Source organism: Saprolegnia diclina (genome assembly GCF_000281045.1).
Source record: "Saprolegnia diclina VS20 unplaced genomic scaffold supercont1.14, whole genome shotgun sequence".
NCBI classification, from domain to species: Eukaryota; Oomycota; class Saprolegniomycetes; order Saprolegniales; family Saprolegniaceae; genus Saprolegnia; species Saprolegnia diclina.
In genome coordinates, this window is record NW_008246081.1 from 335,647 (window position 1) to 362,128 (window position 26,482).

Sequence of the window (26,482 nt, forward strand, 5' to 3'; positions counted from 1 at the left end):
CAATTGCCGACGATTCACTGCCGATTCAAGTCGCACAACACAAAACTCGCATCGGAGAGCATTTCCTGCATGTCGGCCTCGACAGCGTCGCGAATCGAGAGTTCCGTGGCGGACAGCGGGCCCTGCGACACCCGCCCAACGTCGCCAGTGAGCCCTGCCCCTATAGGCGCCAGCCCGTCAAAGTACGAGTTGGCCCACTTGGTGCGCGGTCGCTGCGCTGTTTCCAGTGCTCGCTGTGGCGATCGTCGCGGCTCGGTGCTGTGCTCTTCGAGTGCACTCACGAGCTCAAAGAGCGAGAGCTCGTAGAACCTATGGGCGCCGTTTGTCACCACAGTATCAAGTCGATAGATCGATACTCGCTGTCGACGAGCGAGGGTGGCAGCACGGGCGTCTGTTTCTTGTAGAGGTGCTCTTGGCGCAAGCAAGGTTCGTCGTCCTCAGTGTTGCACCCAATCTATATGCAAAGCACGACGTGGACAAAGCCATGTACGCGTCAATTTGGACCTCGCGAAGCAGGCCGCGGGCCTCCCACTGCGTCCCGACATCTTGGCGGCTGGCCGCGCCAAAGAGCCGGTGGGCGACCTTCTCGGGGGACCCTGGCGTCAAAAGCGCGTCCTCGAGTCGGCTTTTCCACATGTGCACGATGCGCTGGACGTTGGCGTCTGGCGTCGACGTGGTGTTGAGCAGCGAAGAGAGGTCGATCGAGTGCTCGAGGGAGTGATGCAAGCGCTCCTGTTCCTGGGGTCCACGCGTGAGCCGCGCAGTCGGCATGGTCGAGAACCACCTCTTCCATCGTGCCCAGCATCTTGGTCATTGTGTCGTACTGTGACGCGATCTCTCGGTGCTTGCTTTTCTCGAGCTCGAGCTCCTGACGCGCCGCGTCAAGGTCGAGTCGCAGTTGCTGCGCTGCGTGGCGGTGGCTGGCCTCGACGTGCGCACTCGCGTCGCCGTGGCGAGCGATCTCCTCTTTGAAGGCAGCCATATCGGCCTACTCGATCACTGCAGTCATCGTAGCGTCATCCTCGAGCGTACGTGGCAGCGGTCGAGGGCGTCCAGCGCGTGTTCGAGCTGCAGCTGCTCGCGCTCGGATTTTTTCTGCAAACCCTGCACGCGGCTTTGGTAGGTCTGGATCACCTCGAGCGCTTGGTTGAGCTTCGACTCGAGGTCTAAAGAAGCAGCGTCCAAGTGCCATGGACAGGGCTATCGGGCAAGCTACCTTGGTGGCGATGCTGGAGGTCGGCGTGCTTGGCCGAGAGGTCCTGGAGCTCACAGCGCTTGGCGTCGTTTTCGCCGCTTACTTTGATGAGCTGGCGCACGAGCTTCCCGACCTTGTGCTTGTCTTCGCTGCAGAGATCGCCGATGCGCACGGGGGCGATGGCCACGCGCGCCGTTGCTTCCGGGTGCGCGGCCGAGACGGTCTGCCGCAGCTGCTTCCACTGGGACGCGGCTGTCGCCGAGAACGGGATCTCGACCTTGCGCAGCTTCTTCACCTTCGCGTCGTCCATCTTGGTCGGCGCCCGGCCTTGGCTCCAGCGCGGCTTGTCCATGCCGCAGGTCGTCGGATCGCAAATCTTCCAGAGCAAACCACACCGCTATATAGTGTCAATAAAAAATACTGTGCTGCTCTGTGTTACCAACCCTCTTACCGCGATTACATGAACATGCAGCGCATTAGCACCAAGGCGGGCAAGGCCGCCTGCAAGAGGTGACGTGGCGCCACGATGCTGCAGCTCCGTTGAGTGGCGCAAGGCTCCGCGACGAACGCATGGCGGCGAGCCTCGGGTCGCTCGTCTCGGAGCCTGACCTACTGCTTGTAGCATTGGGCGAGGTCGTCGTGCACTTCGTCGTGCATGCGAGGATGGGGTCCAAGCCCGTGGGCTGAAGCCGCAATCTGTTGCAGGTTGCTCTGTAGAGACAATGGTACTGCACGTGGAAGACGCCAAGGACGGGTGCACAGTGATGGCCTCGGACTAGCACACAGCAGCCCTGCTCTACACTCGGACAAGCTTTCGCTGTGGTGCTGGGTCCCGTAGCGTGCTTGAACAGCCCCTTCAGGCGACAGCGTCGCGCGACGAGGAGGGTGGGCAGTAGTACACTATTTGGGTGCGGATGCATCCGGATAACCGAGGCCGTTTGATGTTGACGCCTTCACTTTCCGTTCGACCTCTTGGGGCTTAGACGACACCAACTGCGATGAGCTCGACCGCTGCTGCCCCGCCCGCGCCGACGCCGACGATCAACGCGACTTCGAGCATCCTCGAGAAGGTCCCTCGCCTCATGGATGAGCTGCCCAAGCACGCCAAGCCGGCTGCTCTGGCGGACAAGGTGCTCGGCTATGGTACCGCGGGCTTCCGCGACAACGCCGACATCCTCGGCTCGACGTTCCACCGCATGGGCATGCTCGCAGTCCTCCGCTCCAAGAAGGAGCACAAGATCACGGGCCTCATGGTCACCGCCTCGCACAACGCGGCGCCTGACAACGGCGTCAAGCTCGTCGACGCGGACGGCGGTATGCTCGCGCAGTCGTGGGAAAAGTACGCGATGCAGCTCGCGAACGCCAACACGGACAAGGTGGTCGAGGTGCTCGACAGCATCGTCCGCGCCGAGAAGATCGACTTGGATACGACCGGCAACATCTTTATTGCCAAGGATACGCGCGTCTCGAGCGAGGTACTCTCTTGGTCTCCATCTAGACTGCGTGACTCACCGGCTGCATGTCATAGCACTTGTCGGAACTCGCGCGCGAGGGCGCGCTCCTCCTTGGCGGCAATGTCTTGGATTTTGGTCTGCAGACGACGCCGCAGCTCCACCACTACATCCGCATGGTATGTTTCATACGACCCAGAAGCGCGACGCCCAACGCGGTGCGGTGTAGTGGAACCACGAGCAGTACAACAAGGGCGACTGGGCTTCCGAGACCGGCTACTACAACATGCTTGTTGATGCGTTCAAGCAGCTCACGACCGGCGTCGACCCCAAGGTACCGCCGTCGTCCTCGAGCTCGCATCGACTCATATGATCACCATGGGAATAGAAGCTCGAACTGCGCACGCCGCTGTACGTTGACTGCGCGCACGGCGTCGGTGCCCTCCAGCTCACCAAGCTCGCCAAGGAGCTCGGCGACATGCTCCACGTCGAAATCCGCAACACGCCCGAAGACGGTGTTCTCAACCACGAATGCGGCGCTGAACACGCCCAGAAGGCGCGCAAGCACCCCGCCGGCTTTTCCCGCGACGCAGACCGGTACGTTTAGCATTTGTCCTTCCATGCGAGCGACTGACGTGGAAATGCAGCGGCAAGCGCGCGTGCAGCCTCGACGGTGACGCCGACCGCATCGTGTTTCACTACTTTGACGACGCTGGCGAGTGGCACTTGCTCGACGGTGACAAGATTGCGTGTCTCTTTGCGGGCTTCTTTGCCGAGAAGCTCAAGGCGCTCGATCTGACGCACGAGGTGTCGCTCGGCGTCGTTCAGACTGCGTACGCCAACGGCGCGGCCAACGCGTACCTCGCGTCGCAGAACGTCCAGGTCGTCATGGCCAAGACAGGCGTCAAGTTTTGCCACCACAAGGCGCTCGACTACGACATTGGCATCTACTTTGAGGCCAACGGCCACGGCACGGTCATGATCAAGGACAGCGTCATGGACCGCCTCCACCGCCTCGAGGGCTCGGTCTCGGACGAGAAGAAGAAGCACGCGCTCTCGCACCTCCTTGCCGCGTACCAGCTCATCAACCAGGCGGTCGGCGATGCGCTCAGCGACCTCCTCTTCACCGAAGTGCTCTTGATCCAGCGCGACTGGTCGATTACGCAGTGGGATGGCATCTACAGTGACCTTCCGAGCCGCCAGACCAAGGTCAAGATCGCGGACCGCACGATCGTCAAGTGCACGGAAGACGAGACGCAGGCGACGGCGCCCGAGGCGCTCAAGGACGCGATTTCAGCGCTCGTGGCCGCTGCCGGGCCGAGTGCCCGCGCCTTTGTGCGACCGTCGGGCACGGAGGACGCAGTCCGTGTGTACGCCGAGGCGGCGACGCAGGACGGCGCGGACGCCCTTGCGCTCAAGGTGGCGCAGGCCGTCCACGAACACGCGGGTGGCGTCGGTGACATGCCGTCGACCTTTGTCGCGTAAGAGGTTAATATGATGAATCTGCCTGTTGAAATGCGTCGAAGATACGACGCAATAGCGCAGTAGGATTAAATAAGGTACGAGGACTAGCAGAGCGTATTGCGAGCGTCCAAGTTCCACTCGAAGACGTCCGAGTAGATGGCAACGTCGTCGTCCACCTCGTCGTCCGTCTCGAGGTTCTCGAGGAGGAAGCTCTCGACGAGGAAGCTCGAGGTCGCCGAGGTCGCCGCAAAGCTCACGGCGCTCGTGTTGGAGAGCGGGTCTTTGGCGACGCGCCGCGTAGCTTCGTGCGCGATCATCTGCTTCTCACGCTCGATCTCCATGCGGGCGTCCGAGACGGCCTCGGCCACGTGCTTGTCGACAAAGTTCTACGCAGCATGAGCGACGGAAGGTATGTAGATACGACGACCTTTTCCGCTTCCTTGCGGGCGAGGACCGGGTCGAGGTCGATGCCCTTCTCAGCGTAGTACTGTTGGCAGAGCACGAGCGAGTCGGAGAGCATCTTCTTCTTGCCAATGCGCTTGAGGAGCCACTCGCGCGCCGCGAGCTTGGCTTCGTTCGCCACGAGCTGCAGTGTCGACTTCTCCTCGTCTTTGAGGCGCAGCCACCACAACTGCTCCTTCTTGACGACCTTAGTGGCATTCGTACTCGTCGACGGTGCGTGCTCGACGAGTTCGTCCGGCGAGCGCACGGTCGAAGCGGTTTCGATCCACTTCTTGAGTGGCAGCGCCGTCTTGCTCGACGACGACAGCGGCATGGGCGGTGGTGGCAGCACCGGCGCCGCGTCCGCCGTCAGCGACAAGCGCGTGATGCTAAACTCGTTCTTGGAGCCAATGCTGCCTTGCGTTCGGTACGTGGGCCGCAAGACGTCGCCGGGCACTTGGTCAGACGCAAAGCACTCGCTCGCGTCGGCAATCTGCTGGAGCACGTCGGGACGCGCATATGCACGTACGTCGTCGAGAAGCGTATGCGCGATCGACGGGCTCAGCGCCTCCATGGCAGCTCCCAGCTCGGCGAGGCCGTGGCGCGTGCCCGGCACCACCGCGCGCGTGTTGGCGCCAAGCTTGACGAGTGCGTCGAACGCGCTGTCGTTGTTGGCGCAAAGCGCAACCATGAGCGGCGTGCGCCCGTCCTCGGTGCGCGCATTCATGTCGACGCCGAGCCGCGCCATCGTATACACGATCGTCGACGACGCGCCGTGGGCGACGGCCACGTGGAGCGGCGCATCGCCATGCTCGTCCCAGCCTTCGGCGTACGCGCCTTGCACCAAGAGCTCTGCAATCACGGCGGCATTGGCGTCCGGCGACTGGCAGGCGAGGTGCAAGGCGGACGCTTGGTCCCGGCGCACGGCGTCGCGGACAAAAGCGGCGCCGTCGTCCTCGATCCCACTGCCCAACACGCGCAGCAAGTCGAGCGCGTTCTCGACCGCGCCGGCTTCGATCGCCACGTGCAGCGGCGTCTCGTCAAACCCGATCGTGACGCCGAGCGTGTCACGGAAGCGGCAGTGCTTGATGTGCAAAAGCAGCCAGCGCAGAATGTGGTTGGTCGAGGCACCGCCGCGCGCGGCCGCGTGCAATGGCGTGAACGCGTCGACTTGGTGGTCGGTGATGCAGTCGTCGCTGTTGAACAAGTGAAAGATCGGCTCGCCGGGCGCCATGGGATCTATGGCCAAGTACAGTCATAGATGCTCGACCCAGCAGCATTTTTCTACCTCGTTCGGTGCGCAAGACGACGAGGCTAGGCGGCACGCGCTTGAGCAGCCCGAGAAGAAGTCCTTCGAGCGCACGCTGCACAAAAAAGTGGCTTTGGAGATCGTACGACGGCGCGGCCCAGTCGCCCGTGAGCAGCGTCGAGAGGTCGCCGTCGCTTTTCGATTTCACGCGCGCTTGGCGCGTCTTCTTGTACTTTTGCGACTTGGGCTCGAGGTACTCGAGCCAGACGCGGATCTTCATGGCGTAATGCAGCGGCGACTCGTTCGTCCGAAGGTGCTGGACGTGCACGACCTCGGGCGAGAGGTCCAGGAGCAGACACGCGAGCTCGAGCTGCCCGGCCTTGAGCGCGAGACCGACGACGCTGTCGCCGACGTGGCGGTCGGTCCACTCGAGCTCGCCCAAATCGCCCGAGACCACGTGGAGGAGCTCGTAGACGAGCGCGTACATGCCATAGCGCAGCGCGAGCGAGAGCGGCGACGACCCGACGCCGTCCAGCGTCAACCACGACGCTCCGTGCAGCACAAGTGCGCGCGCCGCGGCCGGCAAGCCCGTTTTGATCGCTACGTGCAGCGGGGTGTCAGTGGGCGTCACGGGCGACCTGACAAGCGTCGCGCCCCAGTCGCTCACGGCATCGGGTTGGGCGCCGGCCGCCAAGAGCTCTTGGACGACCGCCTCGTTGCGGCATTTGATGGCGAGTGTGAGCGGTGTATCGGCGCCGTCGTCGTCGCGCAGCTCGAGGCCGTCGACGTCCTTCTTCTTGCTGCTGTTGCGCTTTGTCTTGCAGAGCTGAATGAGACGCGCGACAATCTTGATGGGCGCGTGGAGCCGAATCGCCAAGTGCAGCACGGAAAAGCCCTACATCACCATCAGCAAATCGCCTTATCGAAGACGAAGATGCAACGTACGCTGCTGTCGCTGCAGCCGGTCGACGACGACACCATTGCCAAGAGGTGGTCCAAAAGCTTCCACATGCGGGCTTTGAGCGCCATGTGCAACAGCGACTCGCCCCCTGCGTCGGCCTGATGAAGCCACGGATGCTCCGTCGTGTGCTTGGCGATGGCCTTCAAGAGGAGACACGCAATGCGCTCCGCGTCGTCGTCTTTGTCTTGCTCATGGATGCGCTTGACGGCGACATGGAGCACCGAGTCGCCCGCTGCGTTGACGTGTTGCAAGGCGCGCGCCAAGTCGGCGGCGGTCGCATGTCGTACAAACCGCTCCACGCTTGCCACGTCACGGACGAGGCAGAGGTACTGGAGGAGCGACCAGTGGGCTGCATCGTCGCCGGCCGTCCACAGTGGCAACTTGTGCCGGAGAAAGAAATCGAGGACGTTCGTGCTCACCGGCGTCTTGCGTAAAAAGAAGTGCGACGCGAACGCCCAGCGCAAGAGCGCGTCCGGGCGCGCGCCGGCTTTGAGAAGTATGGCGACGCGCGTCTCGGGGCTGCTCTTCTTGTCGAGGCCATCGAGGACAAACGCCGCGCAGAGCGGTACGACGGGGAAGGAGACGAGGCCCACCTTCTGCAGCGACGGTAGTAGCCGCATGGCGTCGTTGAGGCGCGCGCCGGCCGTCACAAACTTCGCGAGCTCGGCCGGCGGCTGCCCCGTGTCGAGGACGTGGAAGAGACAGTGGGTTGCGATCTCGGCCACCTACAGCAGCGGACGATACGACGGTGTACGCATGATGAACGGGCGTACGCAGTGTGTGAGCGACTCGGCCGAGTGGCACGAGAGTGTGACGTTGCGCCCGTCCTTTGTGCGCACGATGAACGTGTGGCCGCTGCCCGTGCTGAGCGCGTCGATGTGGTCGAGGCAAATCGACTTGCTCGCTTTCGGCTTTGGCTTTGTCTTGTCGGCCTTCTTGAAGATGTCGAGGATGCCATCCTTGAGCACGAGGATGCGTGGCCGCTGCGAGCCGCCTAGCCACTGCCGCGACCGCTTGCTCACGTCCATGTGAAACTCGTTGGAGCGTTGAATCTCAAACTGAAACTCGTGCCACTCGTTCTTGGCGCTCGGCAGTGCGACGCGCGGTGGTGCGCTCGCCCGCGGCGGCGGCAGCGACATCTGCACACTACCCTCAAGCGCATACGGGTCGCACGCGTCGAGGCGCTGCGCGATCATCGTCGGCAGTAGCAGCGTCGCCTTGAGCTCCATAAAGGTGATGTACTGGTGCGAGACCGGTGGGTCCGACTCGTACGTCATGTGCACGGGCGGCTCCATGCGCATGTCCTGTATGGTCTCGAGCACGTGGCGCGTGTACTCCTTGTTGGTCTGGAGGCCGCTAAAGTGGCGCGCCAAGAAGAGATGGAGCTGGTCCGCGTGCAGCATGCTGCGCTTGGCCGAGAACTCGAGGAAGGACGGCTGGAGCGCCTGGACAAAGTCGTCGTGGAAGCTCCGGAGCGGGCTCTCGAGCTCGCGCGCTACCCATTCTCTTGAGCCCTAGACGTTCATGCCATCGTCTACCTACCGACGATGTCCCACTCGATCTCATGCGACTCGGGCGGGCGGAGGTCCACCATGCGCGCTAATTTGCACTTGGGCGCGGCAAGGTACGGCGACATGGACCCTCCAAACCTTATACTTCGAAGCTCCGTGCGGCAAAAGCGCGCGGCCTGTCGTACTAATTGTATGCGGAGCCCGTTATTGTACCTCTGAAAATAAATACTCAAAATTTCACCCCACATTAGCTAATAATACCATGAGCTTCGAACTTCGGGCGAAATTTCATGGCAAATTTTCAAGATGCTGGACGAGGACAGCAGCAGCAGCAAGCGCAGCACCAAGGTCGTCGACTGCCTCGAGTACGAGAGATGATACGACGCGCTGCATGACCCGCTCATGATGGCGATGACGTAGATGCCGCGTCACGGGCACGATGACGTGTCTCGCTGTCGCCACGTACTCGTTCCATGAACTCGCCAAGACGCCGCCGGCGCAGGTCGGCCACCGCCGATGGCTCTTCGCCTTTGGCTCGGCGTGGGTCGGGGCTGCGATCGCCCGCGCTGTCTACTAGCCATACGTAGCAAGATCGCTCGACTGTACATGAGACTGTATTCTACATTCGCTTAGACAAAGGCCACATCGGCCTCCGGGACGCTGTTGTCGGCCAGAAAGGCCATGCGCGCCGCCACGTCGCCGAGACGCGGTGCCTCGTCGATCGACTCATCTTGCGACTGGTGAAAGGCGGTCGCGGTCGTACCGAGCCACTTGCGCGCGAGTCCGGCGAGCCGCGGAAACATACCGTGGTGTGTCTTCCACCAGCCAAGCGTGTCTTCAATGCCGGGCACGACGGTTGCAAAGTACATTTGCAGCTCGTCCTCGACCGAGAGCGTGTCGATGCCCATCGAGTCGAGGATCTCGTCGCGCGTCGCACCCATGACCTGCTGAAGGTACTTGAGGCTTCGTGTCGTGTTGGTCTTCTTCTTTGGCAGCTGCTTCTCGGAGGCAACGTCGGCGCACTCGGTCGCGAGCCGGTGCTTGACTTGGGCCTTCTCTTCGTCGGTGCAGTGCGCGAGCGTCGCGGCGATGCTCGGGTGCAGCGGACACGTCCACATGGCCGGGTGGTCGTCGAGGAAGCCAAAGAGGAGCGTTTGAAGCATGTGCCGGGCCGCGTTGAGCTCGCACAAGACGGCGGGCTCATCGTCGAGCGAGGCAAACCCGCGCAAATGAAAAAAGCGCGGCGTCGCCAAGTCCCTCGCAAAGAGCTGCAGGATCGAGAGCATGACCGCGAGCGAGTTGGTCGCTGCTTGGCTAAAGACAGCGTGCATCACTTCGAGGCACGGCTCGAGGAGCACGAGGAGCCCTTCGAGGAGGCACCACTCGCGCCGCGAGAGGTTTGAGACCGTGCAAGGAAACGGAAACGACGCAGGCTGTGTCTCGACCACAGAGAAGAAGAGGTCGACACCGGGCTTCATGGCTTGCCACTCGAAGAGGAGACTGTACAGCTTTCGCCACTGCGACGGGCAGTTGACAGTCGTCCGCGCATCAAACCGCTGGTGCGTCGAGACAAAGTGGTCGAGCGTCCGCTTGGCCTTGGGCGTGGCTTGAAAGTACTGGCCGAGCGTGAGGAGGCGCCGCACGAGTGCAGGAATGCTGCTCTCGTCGTCGGTCTCGGTCGAGTGCAGTAGAAAAGGCGGGTCGTCGGCCAGCGCATTTGCATCAACGTCGTCCTTGCCATAGAGAAGGCGGCAGAGCACCGCATGCAGCGTCTGGCCCATGCACATCATGGACGGGACATGCGGCAAGAGGAGGCGCCAGTCGACGTCCGACACGATCATCGTCAGGTGCGACGACGAGAGGTTCCACTCGGAAAGGACGCGGTTGAGCGCTTGGAGCAGCCAGTCGCTGGACGGCTTTTCGCGCGACGTCGACGGCAGCGACTGGTGGCTTAAGAGCAAGTGCCGCCACTCGAAGCTTGGCGTGATGTAGTGCAGCGTCCAGACCAAGTGCGGCTCGGGCGACGACAGATGCATCTTGGCCGAGAGGCTAAAGTACCGGCATTCGTCGTCGAGAAGCGCATGCATCGCCTTGCGCTTCGCCGCGTAGAGCTCGTCCATGTGGGCTTCGAGCGTCGCGCGCGATGGCAGCGCAAAACTACCTTGCGTGGACTGTACGAGCGTGAGGAAGCGCTGGAACGGCTCGTCGGCCACGAGCTCCAACGGGCGCCGGCACGTCGCTAGCCACTCGGCAAGTGCGAGCTCGCACCGCCGCACGTCGTCACTTGGCATCACGAGGCTTGTGGCAGTGGGCGCCGGCTTGTTCTCGGCCACGCGCGCTTCGGTGGACTTGAGCAGCTTCTTCATGTACGCGTCGAGCTCGGCCTTGTGCTTGTTCTTGACGTGCCGGTGGAGGTTCTGCGAGCGCGCATAGTCGTGTGGGAAGCAGTCGTCGCAGAGGTGGCAGTAAAAGTGGCTTGCGTCGCGGGACGTCCAGCCGGTCGCCGGGTTCATCTCGACGTTGGTCGGCGCCACGAGGCTGACGTACATCCAGATTTCTGGGCGGTTGATGTGCTTGACCTTGAAGAGCGACAGGGCGCCGTGCTTGGTCGATCGAAAGGTCGTGGCCGAGGACATGTGCGGTCGCAATCGCTTGGGCTCGGGCAGCGGGAGGTCTTCGACGAGCGACTGCACGAAATTCGGGGTCGGTTCCTTGCGCTTCGCGGTGAGGACGACGACGTTGCTGGGCACCATGTCTTGCTGGATCTGCTGGATGTTGGCGAGGTGCTTCGCCTTCATGTGGCGGTGCAGGTTCTGCAGCCGCGTCGGGTCGTGCCCGAAGACATCGTCGCAGAGGTGGCAGTAGAAGTGCGTGACGTCCCGCGATGCGCACTCGGGCGCATTGCCCGGCGCGACGAGGCTCGCGTTGGCCCAGATCTCGGGCCGCGAGATGTTCTTGAGCTTGAAGATGCGCAGGATGCCATGCTTGACCGACTCGATCGGGACCGTCGTGAACTTGGTCGGGTTGCCCATGGTGAGGAGACTGACGAAGAGAGTCGATCTCACTGCCGACCAAAGTATCTTGAATTGAGTATACAGCGACCATTGGACTCTCAGAGAGCCACCGCGGCGCGCTCCGATTGGCTCCTGCAGCTTCAACAAAGCCGACAACGCCAACCGGTTTGGACGGTTGAGCGTGAAAAACCTTCTATTTCACGTGTTTTTTGTTTCACACATATTGCACACGGATTCGACGTGTGAAATCAAGCGCTCCACTTGGCGAACGACGACGGCTTCCGGAGCATGCAGCCCCGCGTCCGCGACCTCTACAAGCGCTTCCTCGTCGTCGGGAAGGACTACCCGCTAGGCCTCGAGTACGTCCGGCCCAAGGTCAAGGAATCCTTCTTCAAGCAAGCGGCGCTCGCCGATGAGGCCGAGATCAAGAAGGCGGTGAGCCGCGGCCGGTGGATGGTCAAGGAGATGATCGGGGTCATCCAGCTCAAAAAGTATCGCGCGATGAACCAGCGATATACACCGGCTGAGATGCACACGCTACTCCGCGCGCTGCACGAAGAGGCGCAGCGAACCACCGAGAACCACGTCGTCGACGACGACGACGTCTGAAGATGCATGGTGCAGTATATTACTATATCGTGATACGAACATGCGCTCTAGACCCAAGATTCCTCATAAATAAGCGGTGTCGTGTCGGCTCGGTTAGGACAGGGGCAGGATGCAGCACTGCACGTTCACGGGCTGCATAGCGTCGTCGCGGATGACCGAGACCGACACAAACACCTTGCGCTCGAGCGAGCTCGACCCAAAGCGCCACGACATCTTGGCTTGGGCAGAGCTGACTTCGCAGCTGAGGATCTTGGCGACGAGCGTGTGCATCTTGGGCGCGTCGGACGGCGCGCACATGGTGTACAGGCTGTGGAGGCGCAGCTCGTCGTACTTGGCCTGCGAGAGCTCCAAGAACAAGTGGTTTGCCTCCACGATCGTGCCGTCGAGCTTGGTGATGAGCGCGGGCATGCTCGATTGGAAAAACACGTTCTTGAACGTCGCCGACGACTCGTCCACGGTCTCGAGCGGGGCGGCCGGGAGCACTTGCGGCGCGCCCGTCGGCAGCGCCCACATGTAGTCCATGGCCATCGGCGTCGGCACGGGCGACGCCATCGCGTTAAACATGTAGTGGTTGGACGCGTTCATGCTGAGCATCGAATTTTCTTTCGAGTGGCCGCGGGGCAACGTTGCAGGCGTCGCGACCTTGCAGCTGCCACCGGTCGTCGGGGGCGGCGGCGGCCCAATGCCGGCCGCGTTGGCTTCGCGCTCGAGCGCGGCAATGTATTCGATCGTCGCCTGGAGGATGCTGTGCTTGTCCTTCTTGGACGAGACAAACCCGACGCCTTCAAGCTTCTTCTTGAGCTGCTCAAACTGCGTGCCAATGCGAAAGATTCGTCGCTGCTCACGCAAGTTGTGGCGCTGCTTCTTGGAGACGTCGATGGACCCGCCGGGCGTCTGCGCGTCGCTGTACACGGGACTCTCGCACGGCGTATTCATGTCCATCTCAAAGCCGAACGGGTCCGCCCGCGGGTAGTTGGTGTTGATGCGCGGTGGCGCGTTGTTGATCACGTTGAGGTTGATGTGCATCGGGTACAGCGGCGCCTTCCCGTCCTCGTCCTTGACGTACCCCGTCGACGGCGTGACCGGCGCCACGAGCGTGCTCGGCTTCTCCATGCCGGGCGAATTGACTCTAAAAGTCGCCCGCCCAATAATCCACGCAAACCAGATGGGCCGACGCTCTCTTCGTCCTTTTTTCACGCCTTCGAACTTCGCTTCTCCCGCCCATACAAACGCCGAGCTCGAGCCACGGGCACCGAAGCGGCGAGACCGAAGTTGTGGCGGCAAAGGCAGGTTTCGTGCCCCCGCCACACAATTTTGCCGAAATGTCTTTACGCAGTCGCTTCGCCCCTCAAGCCAACTAGCTTAAATCGCTCTAATAGTGGCGAGTCATCGTGTCAATGACGCAGTCCCTCGTGACGTTGTCGCGCTGAGGCCAACGACCAAAGGGGGCGTAAGGGCGGACAGGGAACCGACTCGAACACCGATTCGACGTCAGTAGAGCGCGTCTCCAAGGCCCGAGTACTGTTTGAAGTTGCAAAGAGTAGCATCGCCAAAGATCGCGAGATTGAAATGCAAGTTACGTGATAGAGCGTTACCGAATGTACGAAACGCTTCTTGCGCACGCCAGTCGCTCGAACGGCAGCGCTCACTATCCGGATACGCTCGGCGAGATGGTGGTGCTCGTGGCCATGGCGACCGTCGCGGCCAGCGTCGGCAACCTCGTGAAGGTGCAAGGCCAGCTCCTGCGCAAGCGGCGCTTCTCGTACGCCGACGCTTGCTCGCTGTCGTCGCGCTCAGATATGTATCTAGGAAGGCGCTCATCTTTGGCGACATCAAGTTGCCCGATGGATGTACAACCATTGGCTTGGAAGGGCGATGCTGATGGCTTTTTGCGTCTAGCGCTGCTCGAACTCATGATCCGCGCTGCCGACGCATGGCTCACAAAGGACGACATCGTGCAGCTCAACTGGGCGCTGCACTTGGGCGACACCGTCACACTCGACGGCCGCGTCGAGACGACGGCCAAAGGGCACCTCTTGCTCGTCGTGCGCTCGGCCGTCGTCAATGTGCGCTGGGAAGAGCAGCATCCAGGTACATACATACACTGGGAGGCTGGTCGACGACTGTTTGCGTGCGGCAGGCGTCCCGTTTGGCCATGGCGCGACCGACCTCATTGCGCCGTCCGAGAGCTTTGGACAGCGAAAGGAGTACACGAACATCGTGCAGATCCAAGGCCACAATGCGTGCAAGTACTACTTCAACAACGCGTCGTGCGTGCGCGGCGCCGACTGCCACTTCTGGCACGGGTAGCACCTCACGACGACCACCACCATTCATTCGCTCATGGTAGACCGCCCGAGGACTACAAGGCGCTGCGGGCCGAGTGGTTTGCACGCCGTGGTACGCAGAAGCGCGAGCAGGCGGCGCTCGACGGCGACGTCCACGACCCGCACGAGAAAGGCATGAAGGCGCAGCGGGCGCGCATCTTCTGCGACTGGCTCGTCGCAACCTTTGGGGTCGACGTACTGAGCGCGGGCGCGGGCGTTGTCGACGTCGCAGGCGGCAAAGGCGACATTCCTTTTGAGCTCTTCAACAAGCGAGCGATTCCCGCGACGCTCATCGAGCCCGTACCTCTCTCCTTCATACGATATGCAAACGCTAAAGACGCGTATGGAGATAGCGGCCACGCCAGCCGCGCAAGGTCCACCACAAGCACTTTGCCAAGACGCAGACGACGCCGAGCCGCCACGTACGACGACGCTGTATCCGCCATGTAAGAAGAATACCCTCTGGCGTAGATCCAAGCGTGCTTGGACCCATCGCTTCTGGCCGCCGAGGCTGCCTTCTTTGCCGAGACCTCGGTGTTTGTGGGCATGCACCCGGACGAAGCGACCGAGCCGATCGTCGACTGCGCCCTCGCAGCCAACAAGCCGTTCGCGGTCGTGCCGTGCTGCGTCATGAGCCGCAAGTTCCCGGACCGGCGTCACGATGGCGAGGTCGTGGGTACGTACGACGCGTACATTGCGTACCTCCGCGCCAAGGATTCGCGCATCCAGAGTGCATTCTTGCCGTTTGCGGGCAAAAACCAAGTGCTCTTTGTACTGCCGTAGACAATTATGGGATGCAAATGCTACTGCGGTCATGCGAGCATCGAATCTACGGCTTGAACTTGTTGGTGGCCTTGATGAGCTCGGCGACGATGCCGGGCTCGCCCGCCGAGTGGCCCGCGGTCTGCACGATGTGAAACTCGGCCTCGGGGAACGCCTTGTGGAACTCCCACGCCGTCTCCATGGGGCACACGACGTCGTACCGGCCCTGGACGATCACGGTCGGGATGTGCCGGATCTTATACACGTTGTCGATGAGAAAGTTGGGCGTCGGGAGGAAGCCCTTGTTGACAAAGTAGTGGTTCTCGATGCGCGCAAACGCCTCGGCGAAGCGCGCGTTGGCCATCGACTTGTCGACCGCGTCCGTCGGCGGCTTGAGGTTGCTCGTCGACATCTCCCACGTCGTCCACGCGAGCGCCGCGGCGAGCCGCACCTTCTCGTCCGGGCTCGTGAGCCGGCGGTGGTACGCCGAGAGGAAGTCGTGGCGCTCGTCCACCGGGATCGCGTCGCGGTACGCCTCCCAGCGGTCGGGGTAGATGAAGCTCGCGCCCGACTGCATTCGACACATGATGAGCTCCTGCTTGAATATCGACGTGCTGTTACCTGGTAGTAGAACTGGATTTCCTTGTCGCGGATGTGGAAGATACCACGAAGCACGAGCTCCGTGACGCGCGTCGGGTGCATCTCGGCGTACGCCGTCGAGAGCGTCGAGCCCCACGAGCCGCCAAACACCTGCCACTTTTCAATCGCAAGCTCTTCGCGCAGCTTCTCCATGTCAGCGATCAAGTGCCACGTCCTAGGTCCCATGAGGCTAACGTTTCGCGCGAGTAATTGCGTACGTGTTGTCTTCGAGCGACGCATGGGGCGTGCTGCGGCCTGAACCACGCTGGTCGAAGGCGATGATGCGGTAGACCTTTGGGTCGTGGTACCGGTTCATCGTCGGCGTGCAGCCACCGCCAGGACCACCGTGCACAAGCACGACGGGCTTACCCTTCGGGTTGCCGCACTCTTCGTAGTAAATGCTGTGCGTCGGCGACACTTGAAGACGACCTGTCTTGTACGGCTTGATCGCAGGGTACAAGAAGTCCTCGGCCGTGCACTGCGACTTGTCGGGGAGGTCCCACTTGGAGGCGTCGCAGGCAGCCGTCGTGAAGAGCGCGACCGAGCCTGCAAGCGCAAGGAGAGCGCCGGCGCGGGCCTGGCCTTGGGGCGTCGCGGTCGCTTGGTGTACCGTCGCGACGAGCGCGGAGCTGGAGCGGAGCTGCGTCTTGCCAAGCGCCAAAGCCGTGCGGGTGAGTCGCTGCATCTTCGATGTCTCCGGGAAAATGCCAGCCCCTCGTTGCGCCGGATTGGCCCACAAACAGACGTGGCGTCCTTCAAGCGCGAATCTGATTACACTTATTTATTTTATATACATCATATTTGTATGAATCAGATCCATTTTTAATCCAATCTCAGCACTTAGCGTCGAATTGCCACAAACAAGTACACAGATACCAGGGGTAGGGTTTTGACCGCAAGGCGATCTTGGCTACAATTTGTGCTTCGACCCCAGCAACGGGAGCGGCGCCTTGCACAGCACGACTCGAGCTTCTGCGAGTCCTCATCACTCCCTTGACTCGCGGAGCTTCACCTTTACTCGTGCAAGCAAGTGGGGTATCCCAGCTGCACTTTCTATCCCGATGACTGCACTGTATCAGCAACGCTTTGTTGGAGCCTACAGTGGAGCATGTTGGGCGGACGCTGCGCCGATGGGGTGCCAAGTGGTGCCGAAGTATTTGCTCCAAGAGCTCTGTTGCCGAGGCGCATCGTTGACAGGATTCCTGCTCTTGCAAAGCAGCCTTGCCTTGGCTCTTGGCTGCACATCCCATGCTGCGAATGAAATTTTGCGGGGTGATAGCTACTTTCGCGATGGACGACGCAAAGAGGAAGAGGAATGTGATGTATATCGTCGTTAACGAGCTCCTTCGCTCGCAAAGATAGGATATCGACTAAAATGTACGTGGCCACGGGTGCAAGGCCAGTAGGTTCAATAGAACGTAGCTTGTTATACAAGAGTGCTTAGAGCATGGCGGCAGCGATGAACGTGGCGGCGCCGAGGAGAGCGATCGAGGCGTGCGTGGCGACACCAGCCGACGGGGCAGACGTCTTCGAGCCCGTCGAGCTGCCCGTCGAGTTGACCTTGACCTTCGTGGCGCAGTTGGCACCAGCGTAGCCCGAGTTGCACACGCACTGGCCGTCAATACCGCACGAGCCCTTGCCGTTGCACATGGTGACGTCCGTGTTGTTGTTCATCGTGGGATCGCAGAGCGAGCACTGGTTGCCGATCGAACCCGGCGGGCACTTGCAGAGACCCGAGGCGAGGTCGCAGTTGCCAAGACCGCACTGGCCGTACGTGTCGCAAGTGTTGCCCGTTGCGTTGAAGCAGTTGTCGTTGATCGAGTAGCCCGTCGAGCAAATGCACTTGTAATCGGGGCTGAAGCTGTTGGTCGGGGCGCACGAGCCGTGGCCGTTGCAAAGGCCAAGGTTGACCGAGACACCGCCCGAGGTCGACGCGTTACCAGAGCACGACGTGATCTGCTTCTGCGTGTACGTCAAACCGTACGACTTGCTCACGTAGAGCTTCTTGTCGACGCAGCGGTAGATACCGTTGACCTTGACAGGGTCGGAGCCATCGTTCGACTGGTACGTCATCTGGTAGCACGTGACGTTGCCCGGCTTGGCCGTCGCGGCTTCCTTGAGCGAGCGGCGGACCTGGACGACCTGGCCCTGGGCGTTCATAGCCGAGTTACAGTTCGGCGCAGGCACAAAGGCGCAGACAGGCTCGACCTGGCGGTAGTTCTCCGGCTTCCAGTTCGAGAAGCTGGGGCACGCGCCAGCGACGTTACCCGAGCACACGACACCCTGGACGCACTGCTTGAGCAACTTGACGCCGGTGATGTCCGACTCGACGGAGATGCACTGGAAGCCCTTCTTGCAGTCCTCGGACTTGTTGCAACGACCGGGCTGGGTGGCGAGCGTGACCTCGTTGATCGGGGCGTCGGTGGCCGAGCCCGAGCCGCTCTGGGCGGCGACCGAGGCGGCGGCCAGCGTGAGGATCCAAGCGGAGAGCTGCATCTTCGGACTGTGGAGGGCGAAGCGAATTGGTTAATGCCAGCCGACCGCGCTATTCCGACTGGGATGTGTAATGCTGGCGTAGCATCTCTGGAGAAAATCACGCTTTATTTCCTCCACAAGGCCGGTTGGCGTTAATTTTCCCAAGAAAGCGCGGCCCAACTTGAAGTTGATAGGATCTTGAAACGAATTCATCACGTTAGTATCCCCATAATAATTTGTTGCAATCGCCTCAAAAGCAGAGAAATGTATCCAATCCCAGCCGCTTTCGCGCCGGCTTTAGTAAAATCGAGGCAGTAACTCTGGCCAGGCGGCCAGCAGCGCCGACCCCGATTGGCTGCGCACCTTGAACGCACGTCCTGACGATTGTGCATCTTCTTTACGGGGTCGAGGACGACGACGCCTCTAGCACTCGGTCCTCCATCGATGAGTCCGTGGGGGGCCTTCTGCCATACGAATGATACCTGTGTGATGGGTGCCTCAGTTTGCGTGTCAGAGACCCGAGCCATCAAATGTGATGTACAGTCACGCCCACCGTGTCTCGCGCAGTGTCTACCGGTATCGATTTTCGGGTGGCGTGTATTTAGAAAGCGTGGACTGGATGCGGCGTTCGACACTCTGCCGGCGGCTGCTGCTGTGTCCCATGAAGATGCAGCGAGACGGCATGCGACTTGCGTGTTTTTGTATGTAGTTCAGATACTATTACCAATATTAATACTCGACGAGGACGCTCTATGCGCCCTTCTTCCGCAGTGTGTGGAAGTGCACAAACTTCTTCTTCTTGCTGCTGGCCTTGGCCGCGATCTTCTTCTTCTTGAGGAGATGGTCCTTGCGGTTGGTCTGCTTGAGCGCCGTCTCGTTGGCGATCTCGGCTTCGACCGCGCCCTCCGTGTCGACCATGGCCTCGTCCGGCACGTCGGGCACCATCGGCGCCTTCGTGCTGCCCATCGCAAGCTTGAGCGATGCGAGCGTCGAGCCGCTCTGGATCTCGAGCGTCTTCTTCAGGTTCTCCTGGATGAGCGCCTGCTTCTTCTCGAGGTCATCCTTCCCGATCGTGTTGCGGAGCTGACGACGGAAGTACTTCTTGATCTTGGAGCGAATCGACTTGGCCATGGTTCGTTCCCGGAAATGGCGCTATGTAGCAATCCAAAAGGGCCAATCGCAAAGGGGCGTCTACACCAACCACTTCAACCAACCGTTTCATTGGTGGATGCTCCGCATATTAATATAATATCACATTTGAGAGGTTTTACCCGCGCATGCATTCATCGGCACTATGCAATGTGACAGGTTGTTGATTTGGACTAGGTGCACGCAACCGCGGTGAGTCACAGCGCGGCTTTCCGCTGCCCAGATAACGCTGGCAGCTTCGAAGCCGCAACGACGCATGACCTCTAATGCTAGAAGAATAGCAATCCGTGTCTCCTGCAGTGTGCAATGCGCTACTGCCATCGCTGTGTACCATCTTGCGCGACATGGCGCTTCCCGCGATCTTTGCCTTGCAGTCTCCAGAACCTGGCGTAATGCTCGACGTTACGGACGCGCCTTTGACAAGATTCGAGTCGCGGCAACGGCAGTCACGCGGGCGAGTCACGTGGGACAGGAAACGAGAGCGCGTAGCGTCGATGAAAGCGATCCTGTCCTCTAGCAGGCACCAACTCGACTTGGCCAACTCTGTACGTGGCGTGTTTTTAGCCCACGAGATCTTTTCCGACGAGCATGGACGCGGCCTGCCCCGTGTGTGAGCGCCACTTCTACGCCCACAACATCCAGGCCCATGTTGAGGAGTGCTTGGCGCGGTCCATGGCGCCGTCGCCCCGGACGCCCAAGCTACAGCGCCCGCCAGCGCGACCCCCGACGCCGCCCAAGCGGCCCGTCGAGGCCGAGCCCGAGCCAACTGCAAAGCGTACCAAGCTGGTCGCGCTCGCGAACGCACCGATGGCGGAGAAGTTGCGCCCGACCAGCCTCGACGAGATTCTCGGGCAAGACGAGCTGCTCGGTTCGGACAAGCCGCTGCGGCGCATGCTCGAGAGCGGCAAGGTGCCCAACATGATCCTGTGGGGCCCGCCGGGGTGCGGGAAGACGTCGCTTGCGATGCTAGTGGCGCGGCTCGTCCAGCCAGCGACCAAGTTTGTCGCGCTCTCGGCAACGACCGCCAAAGTCGCGACGGTCCGAGACGTCTTTGAGAAGGCAATGGCCGAGCACAAGCTTCTTGGTCGGGCGACGGTGCTCTTTGTGGACGAGATCCATCGGTTCACCAAGGTGCAACAGGACTCGTTCTTGCCGTGCGTCGAGAACGGAACGATCACGCTCATTGGCGCGACGACCGAGAACCCGTCGTTCGAGATCAACTCGGCGCTTCTCTCGCGCTGCCGCGTCTTTACGCTCAACAAGATCTCGACGCCTTCGATCCTAGCGCTGCTGCAGCGCGGCGTCCGCAGCAACCTCCTCGTACCCCACGGCTGTGACCCCGAGGCGCCTCCGACCATCGACGTTGACGACGCGGCGCTCGAGTACCTCGCCCATCAGTGCAACGGCGACGCCCGCATCGCGCTCAACTCGCTCGAGATGGCGGTGCACGGCCAGCGACCGTCCAAGGACTCGAACACAATCAAGCTCACGGAGGACGATGTCAAGGCGGGTTTCCGCCGGTCGCATGCCCTCTACGACAGGAAGGGCGACGCGCACTACGACTGCATTAGCGCGCTGCACAAGTCGGTGCGGGGCAGCGACGCCGACGCAGCGCTCTACTGGCTCGCGCGCATGATGCAAGGCGGCGAGAATCCGCTGTATGTCGCTCGGCGGCTCATCGTGATCGCCTCGGAAGACGTCGGCCTCGCAGACGCCCAAGCGCTGCCCTTGGCCAACGCAACGTTCCAGGCCTGTCATACGATCGGTAGCTGTCCCTGAGGTCTATCACTCAGAACTTTAGAGTGGTCTAGGCATGCCCGAGTGTGAAATCAACCTGGCGCACTGCGTCGTGTACTTGGCCCGCGCACCCAAGTCGGTCGAGTCGTACAAGGCGTATCGCAAAGTGCAAGAGCTCTTGCTACAGTCGGTGGGACCGACACCGGAGGTGCCACTGCATCTTCGCAACGCCCCGACGCCCCTCATGGCCAACCTCGGCTACGGCAAAGGTCCCGCCATCGCCCACGATGTAGATCTGACATCTGATACGATGGTTCTAGAGTACAAGTATAACCCCGACTACGAGGGCCAAGTCGACCAGACGTACCTTCCGGACGCGCTACTCGGAACCCCTTCCTTTTTTGAGCCCAAGTACGCCACCAAGAAGACAAAGAAGCCGGAGTAGTCAAGTATTTAGCTCTCGTCACAGGTATCAAAGAGGCGGCCGGGTGCTGCGTCGATCAAGTTGTGCGACGACGAGAAGCTCAACACGGTTGTCTTGGCCGTGGACGGCGTGGGCCGGCGCCACGTTCGCTTGCCGTTGTGTTCCATCAGCAACGCAACGAGTCGCACGTTCGTCTCGCGCATCGCGTCGTCGACCTGGACGTCGTTGGTCTTGAGAACGGCTTCGGCGCAGTTGAGGGGCATGAGGTCGTCCTGCCACGCTTTAGCACACGTCCCAAGTGTTATCAACACAGAAACCTGCGCGACGGCGTTGACGTCGGCGTCGTACAGTAGCAGCAAGGCGGCGATCCCGACAAAGTTCTTGGTGCACGCCACGTGCAACGGCGTCCAGAGGTCGGGCTTGCGCTAAGCTCATGCACGTGGTACCAAGAGCACTAGAATCCTCGACCGACCTGGTGATTCACATCGAGATGCGCGTGGAGAAGGATGCGAAGAACGGGCTGGAGCACGTCGTCTTCATGCGTGGCCTCTTGAATGACGCGATGCAAAAGGTCCTGCAGGAAGGGATGCAGGAGGAAGAAGCCGTGGTCAACCATGAGCTTCATGACGTCCATGCGCCGGTGCAAGCACGCGGCCTGGAACATCTTGATGTAGTAGTACGACAGCGTCTGGTCGTGCAGGTCGTCGACGCTGGCAATCATGTCGAGGATCGCACGGACGTGACCACGCCCCGCGAGCTCGACGAGCAAGCGGCTGTTGGCAAGGACGATGGCGGCGGTCTCGGGACTCGACGCACGCAGGTCCGCGACCCACGCCATCTCTTCTTGGACCGTCTTTACGATCGCGAACGCCATCCTTTGTCAACTGCCCTTTCTGCAGCCCAAGATCCACAATCTGCGCGTTTGATTGGCCCATGAAGCGCCGCGCATCCCGATTGGTCGCCCGCAAGATCGCAACACGACAGAGCATGGGCAACACCGAGAGCTGCCGTGGCCTCGCGTCCGAGCTCGACCGACTCGAGAGCACTCTGTCGGTGCTCGCGGCGACCAACCCAGTGGGCATCCGGCCGCTCCGAGCGCACCAAGTCCACGTCCACGGCGCCGTCCTCAACTGCTCTCTAGGCATGACTTTCCGCCCTTGATGTAGGAGGCGACCACGTGCACGTAGATGTGCGCGTCACCATTGGCCCAGTCGTTGGCGTCGTCGGGCCCAACAAGGCGCGCATTCTTCTCGAGGTCAGCACGGCCACTGCCATCACATGCCATCTCACACGCCAAGAGCGGATGACGGGCCACTTCCTGGAGGTGCCCTCGGCCCGCGTGACGGTCGCCGCACCCGCCGGCGCGCCAGTGGTCTTTGTCATCACGCAACTGCTTCCCGATACGACCTACTACTATGCGTTTAGCGGCGTCTGCAAAGACGATGCGCGGACGTGCCACGGAACGTTCCATACGCTCGCCGTCGACGACACGTCGCCGCTGCAAATCGCCGTGGTGAGCGGCCAGGACGCGTTTGCTCCAGGCGAGAGCGATCTCTGGCAGCAGCTCGCCGCGCGCGTCCAGCGCGATGCAATATCGTCGTCGCCCGAGACGATGCCACTGCCCGTGCAGTATGTGCTGCACCTCGGCGGCCAAATTGCACTTCAGCGAGCCTTTGAACAAGGCTACGTGCTCTTGACGCGCCACGCGCAGTCGCTTGCGACGACGTTGCCGAGCACGATGACGTGGGAGGCCATGGAAGCAAAGGTCGTTGCGCTCTTCCGCGACGCGTACCGGTTCCAGTGGCGCCTCCCCTTCGTTCGGGACGTCCTCGCCAACACGTCTAACATCATGATGTGGGGCGACCACGATGTCTACGCCAACTTTGCACATGCTAGTGTCTTCCAAATGAACCACGAACAGCCCTCGCTCCACGTACGTATGCGATCTTCCTTGCCATCACTGGACGCTGGCGCCGAGTAGATGCAAGTCATGCGTCTCCTCTTGCGCTCAGCGCGCCGGGTGTTTCACGAGTACCAGCGGCAGCTCTGGGACGACGACTTTGGCGCCTTCTCGGCCGAGACGGTACGGCAGCACGCCAGGGAGATGCATGCAACGCGACAAGTAGGCGCGACGCATCGCACTTGCCGAGAGCGGTTTTCAAGCAACGAGCGAGGTCGCCCAGCGGCAGCTGGAGCTGCATGAGCTGGAGCAGACCATGGCCATCTCGAAGCGCCGGATGGAGTTTGCCACAACCAAGATGTACGAGCAGCGCGTCGCCGTGCTCCGTACCGAGCTCGACGCAGTACGTACTTTGCATCTCGGCGCCGCGTTGTCACAGTGCTAGCTTCGGTTGCAAGCGGCGGCGGCGCGCGACGAGCTTCTCGCGGTGGACCGAGGTGAAGAGTTTTGTGTTTGGACCGAGCGCCACATTGCCTTTCTCTGCTTGGACATGCGCGGCAGCCATCTGGCTCCGGGGGGCGTCCCGACGCCCGACAACCCGATGTGGAGCCCCGCCCAGTGGGACTTTGTCACCAGCATCCTCGCCGAACCGCGAACACGCGTCCTTGTCGTCTGCAGCGAGCTTCCCATTGCTGATGCGACCAGCGCGAGCGTAGAAGCACTTCTTGCATCCGAGCCAACGTCGTCGTGTGCGTCGTGGTGGGGGCGCCGACCGGAGGACCAGCACCGACTCTTGTCGCTGCTTGCCGACTGGCAAGTCGAGGTACTTTGGCTTGATCCTCTGCCACCTAACGCAATCTCGATAGCGACCCAACCGACTCGTTTTGCTCTTGTCCGGAGCGAGTGCGACGCGCTGGCCGATCGCGTCGGTTGTACAGGACGTGACGATGCGCGCGTCGATGCCGCAGTACGTGGTGGGCCCCATGACGATGACACCGTCGACGCGGACGCTGCCGGCACTCTCCGCGACGCTCAGCGACCGGTTCGTCGTGACGCACACCATCGAGCGGCCACTCGAGACCAACTTTGTTTTGTGCCAGCTCACGGCGTCGGCCGATCGTGATCCGACGTTGCACGTGACGCGCCATCGTCAGGTAGCACCACACAAGCAGGCATTCCATGACGTCACCTAGATGGCGTCGACGGCGCGCGTGCTTCTGGGGCCAATCGTCGGACTCGTCGATGCGTTCTCGAGTGTCATTCTTCTCGAGGTTGATCGCGATGCGTTCGTGACCTGTTTGGTCACAAACGTCGTCAGTGGCGCGACCCAGCGACTGCTGCAGAAGCTTCCGGCGCGGCGGCCAAAGCGTTTTCACTTCACGCAGCTCGCACCGCAGCAACACTACAGCGTGCGCTTCCCTCCTGCACTGGGCGGTGTCGGCATGCGCTTGTAGGTCACGTTTCTCGGGCTCGCCGAGCCATCGACGCTGTGCCACTTTGCGACGCCGGCCGAGCGTCCATCGCGGTTCGACTTGGCCCTCTTGAGCCACGACCGCTTGCGGTCGTTCCCGTTGGTGCCAGAAGGGTCCGTGCTGCCGCCGACGCTCTGGAGCACGCTCGAAGCGTCGCTCGCTGAACCGTTCAGCGCCCTCACGCTCGTCTTGCACCTCGGCGGCCAGGTGCAGAGCGTAAATCTTGGTCGCATATTCAAGCCGAGATTCGTAGATTCATCCGCGTGAGCATGCGTCCGTCGATGCGGCGCGGGCGATGCTGCACCCCGTCGCCGCCGACACCGACCTTGTCGACGAGCAACTGCGCAATGTCTACCGTCACCACTGGACGCTGCCGACGACGAGGTATCGCGGCGACGACGGCATCTGGTTGACGGTGTACACAGAAATGCGCTGGCGCTCGGCGCACACCTCATGGTGCCAAGCGAAGTCGACGTCCTCGAGCTGCCCGAGGGTATCGCGCGGCCCGATCGGCCAGCAGACACGGCGGTGCTCTCATCGCGCTTGCAAGCGATCGCATCCGAGTACCAGCTCCAGCTCTGGCCCGACTCGAGCGTCAAACCCTATCCCTTTTGCCATACCTGGGGACCCTTTGGTCTCTTTGTGTGGCCCAAAACGGTACCGTTAGCTTCTTGGACGGACGCTGTGCGAGCACGCGCCTAGTCGGCTGACGTGCGCTGGTCGGCGCTCTCTGCTTTTCTGGCGCAGCCATCACTGACGACGCTTGTCATGGCCTGCGACCAGCCATTGGTCGACGACTCGGTCGAGGACCTCCGCGAAAAGGTCATGCGCTGCCTCAGACCATGACGCCTCAGCTTCGCTGTAGGCAAAAACGCAGCCGCGCCCGTACGGCAGCACGTTCCCAGCGCACGCCGACGACCTCCTCCGCCTGCTCGACGTGCTCTTTCACTGGCATCGCAAGGACATTACGTACGAAGAAGTGACTACTGCTTGAAGAAGTTGACGTGCGTCTAGACAGGTGGTGTTTGTGTGCGGCCACGAACACTTTGGCTTTGACACGCTCTTGCAAGACGCGGTCGCACGCCACTTCTGCGTGCGCCAGTACGTCGTCGGGTCGCTCAGCACTACGTCGACGATCGAGCAGCGCATGGCGTACCTCGCAACTGGCTCGATCGGCACCACGATGACGTTTGCCCACAACTTTGACGCGTCGTATCTGGGACCGCACTTCGGCCATTTGACGCTGGGACCGACGGAGCCCGCGGCCTACGAGGTTGTGACGCTTACGGGCGACGAGAGCAGCCTCGGCGACAGCTACACACGCGCCCCCGCTGCGAGCTGGTACCTTTCGCCGCAGCTGCCCGAATGGCTGCACGCGGTAGGCTACGTCCGTGCTCAGTATAGTCTGCTGATACAGGACGGCGGGTTAGGTCAATGCCAGTGAGCCAACGAGCTACAGCGTACTCTGCGGCCATCTATGAGTACTATCTTTTGCATTGAGGGTCACGGCACTACGGCAATCCTTGGCCAAGCGCATCTGTTGGTTGCTTGAGCTCGCACTTACAAAGACTATATTAGCATCACACTAAATATCGAGTGGTCGGGCAAGTGCAACCTCATCTTTTGGTTGCGATGGCGAAGCGCGTGGTGACCTTTGTGACTGGCAACAAGAAGAAGCTCGAGGAGGTCGTTGCGATCCTCG

General features: G+C 61.4%; 13 protein-coding genes across 13 annotated transcripts; 6 read left to right on the forward strand and 7 right to left on the reverse strand.

Moving 5' to 3' along the window:
- Positions 1–14: 14 nt before the first annotated feature.
- SDRG_05405 (hypothetical protein) lies at positions 15–1,547 on the reverse strand (the record flags this gene model as incomplete). The annotated part of the gene is made up of 6 exons (XM_008611119.1): positions 15–309; positions 357–454; positions 505–738; positions 785–988; positions 1,033–1,166; positions 1,217–1,547. The coding sequence occupies 6 exons, from the start codon at positions 1,545–1,547 to the stop codon at positions 15–17; spliced, it is 1,296 nt and encodes a 431-aa protein (XP_008609341.1).
- A 605-nt stretch (positions 1,548–2,152) lies between these two features.
- SDRG_05406 (hypothetical protein) lies at positions 2,153–4,226 on the forward strand. The gene is made up of 5 exons (XM_008611120.1): positions 2,153–2,670; positions 2,724–2,825; positions 2,876–2,980; positions 3,035–3,243; positions 3,294–4,226. The coding sequence occupies exons 1-5, from the start codon at positions 2,194–2,196 to the stop codon at positions 4,129–4,131; spliced, it is 1,731 nt and encodes a 576-aa protein (XP_008609342.1). The 5' UTR covers positions 2,153–2,193; the 3' UTR covers positions 4,132–4,226.
- SDRG_05407 (hypothetical protein) lies at positions 4,215–8,397 on the reverse strand (the record flags this gene model as incomplete). The annotated part of the gene is made up of 6 exons (XM_008611121.1): positions 4,215–4,496; positions 4,538–5,790; positions 5,840–6,695; positions 6,746–7,486; positions 7,535–8,256; positions 8,304–8,397. The coding sequence occupies 6 exons, from the start codon at positions 8,395–8,397 to the stop codon at positions 4,215–4,217; spliced, it is 3,948 nt and encodes a 1,315-aa protein (XP_008609343.1).
- A 181-nt stretch (positions 8,398–8,578) lies between these two features.
- SDRG_05408 (hypothetical protein) lies at positions 8,579–9,248 on the forward strand (the record flags this gene model as incomplete). Its single annotated transcript, XM_008611122.1, has 2 exons — positions 8,579–8,637; positions 8,693–9,248. The coding sequence occupies 2 exons, from the start codon at positions 8,579–8,581 to the stop codon at positions 8,847–8,849; spliced, it is 216 nt and encodes a 71-aa protein (XP_008609344.1). The 3' UTR covers positions 8,850–9,248.
- Positions 9,249–11,514: 2,266 nt separating this feature from the next.
- On the forward strand, positions 11,515–11,984 carry SDRG_05409 (hypothetical protein). Its single transcript, XM_008611123.1, has one exon. The coding sequence runs from the start codon at positions 11,575–11,577 to the stop codon at positions 11,893–11,895; it is 321 nt and encodes a 106-aa protein (XP_008609345.1). The 5' UTR covers positions 11,515–11,574; the 3' UTR covers positions 11,896–11,984.
- A 4-nt stretch (positions 11,985–11,988) lies between these two features.
- On the reverse strand, positions 11,989–13,008 carry SDRG_05410 (hypothetical protein; the record flags this gene model as incomplete). The annotated part of the gene is made up of 1 exon (XM_008611124.1): positions 11,989–13,008. The coding sequence occupies one exon, from the start codon at positions 13,006–13,008 to the stop codon at positions 11,989–11,991; it is 1,020 nt and encodes a 339-aa protein (XP_008609346.1).
- Positions 13,009–13,510: 502 nt separating this feature from the next.
- On the forward strand, positions 13,511–15,050 carry SDRG_05411 (hypothetical protein). The gene is made up of 7 exons (XM_008611125.1): positions 13,511–13,657; positions 13,705–13,745; positions 13,795–13,986; positions 14,036–14,201; positions 14,246–14,522; positions 14,576–14,644; positions 14,694–15,050. Exons 1-7 carry the CDS (start codon positions 13,566–13,568, stop codon positions 15,003–15,005), a joined length of 1,149 nt encoding a protein of 382 aa, XP_008609347.1. The 5' UTR covers positions 13,511–13,565; the 3' UTR covers positions 15,006–15,050.
- A 1-nt stretch (position 15,051) lies between these two features.
- Positions 15,052–16,308, reverse strand: SDRG_05412 (proline iminopeptidase; the record flags this gene model as incomplete). Its single annotated transcript, XM_008611126.1, has 3 exons — positions 15,052–15,555; positions 15,606–15,798; positions 15,842–16,308. The coding sequence occupies 3 exons, from the start codon at positions 16,306–16,308 to the stop codon at positions 15,052–15,054; spliced, it is 1,164 nt and encodes a 387-aa protein (XP_008609348.1).
- Positions 16,309–16,929: 621 nt separating this feature from the next.
- Positions 16,930–18,169, reverse strand: SDRG_05413 (hypothetical protein). The gene has a single exon (XM_008611127.1). It carries the CDS (start codon positions 18,117–18,119, stop codon positions 17,064–17,066), a length of 1,056 nt encoding a protein of 351 aa, XP_008609349.1. The 5' UTR covers positions 18,120–18,169; the 3' UTR covers positions 16,930–17,063.
- Positions 18,170–18,848: 679 nt separating this feature from the next.
- SDRG_05414 (hypothetical protein) lies at positions 18,849–19,593 on the reverse strand (the record flags this gene model as incomplete). Its single annotated transcript, XM_008611128.1, has 2 exons — positions 18,849–19,250; positions 19,579–19,593. The coding sequence occupies 2 exons, from the start codon at positions 19,591–19,593 to the stop codon at positions 18,849–18,851; spliced, it is 417 nt and encodes a 138-aa protein (XP_008609350.1).
- Positions 19,594–19,835: 242 nt separating this feature from the next.
- Positions 19,836–21,429, forward strand: SDRG_05415 (ATPase; the record flags this gene model as incomplete). The annotated part of the gene is made up of 3 exons (XM_008611129.1): positions 19,836–21,012; positions 21,059–21,253; positions 21,305–21,429. 3 exons carry the CDS (start codon positions 19,836–19,838, stop codon positions 21,427–21,429), a joined length of 1,497 nt encoding a protein of 498 aa, XP_008609351.1.
- An 8-nt stretch (positions 21,430–21,437) lies between these two features.
- SDRG_05416 (hypothetical protein) lies at positions 21,438–22,282 on the reverse strand (the record flags this gene model as incomplete). Its single annotated transcript, XM_008611130.1, has 3 exons — positions 21,438–21,680; positions 21,726–21,833; positions 21,881–22,282. The coding sequence occupies 3 exons, from the start codon at positions 22,280–22,282 to the stop codon at positions 21,438–21,440; spliced, it is 753 nt and encodes a 250-aa protein (XP_008609352.1).
- Positions 22,283–22,386: 104 nt separating this feature from the next.
- Positions 22,387–26,482, forward strand: SDRG_05417 (hypothetical protein). Its single transcript, XM_008611131.1, has 14 exons — positions 22,387–22,549; positions 22,596–23,341; positions 23,390–23,491; positions 23,535–23,711; positions 23,754–24,131; positions 24,175–24,462; positions 24,502–24,717; positions 24,763–24,987; positions 25,034–25,164; positions 25,206–25,437; positions 25,483–25,602; positions 25,646–25,749; positions 25,795–26,158; positions 26,211–26,482. Exons 1-14 carry the CDS (start codon positions 22,396–22,398, stop codon positions 26,259–26,261), a joined length of 3,288 nt encoding a protein of 1,095 aa, XP_008609353.1. The 5' UTR covers positions 22,387–22,395; the 3' UTR covers positions 26,262–26,482.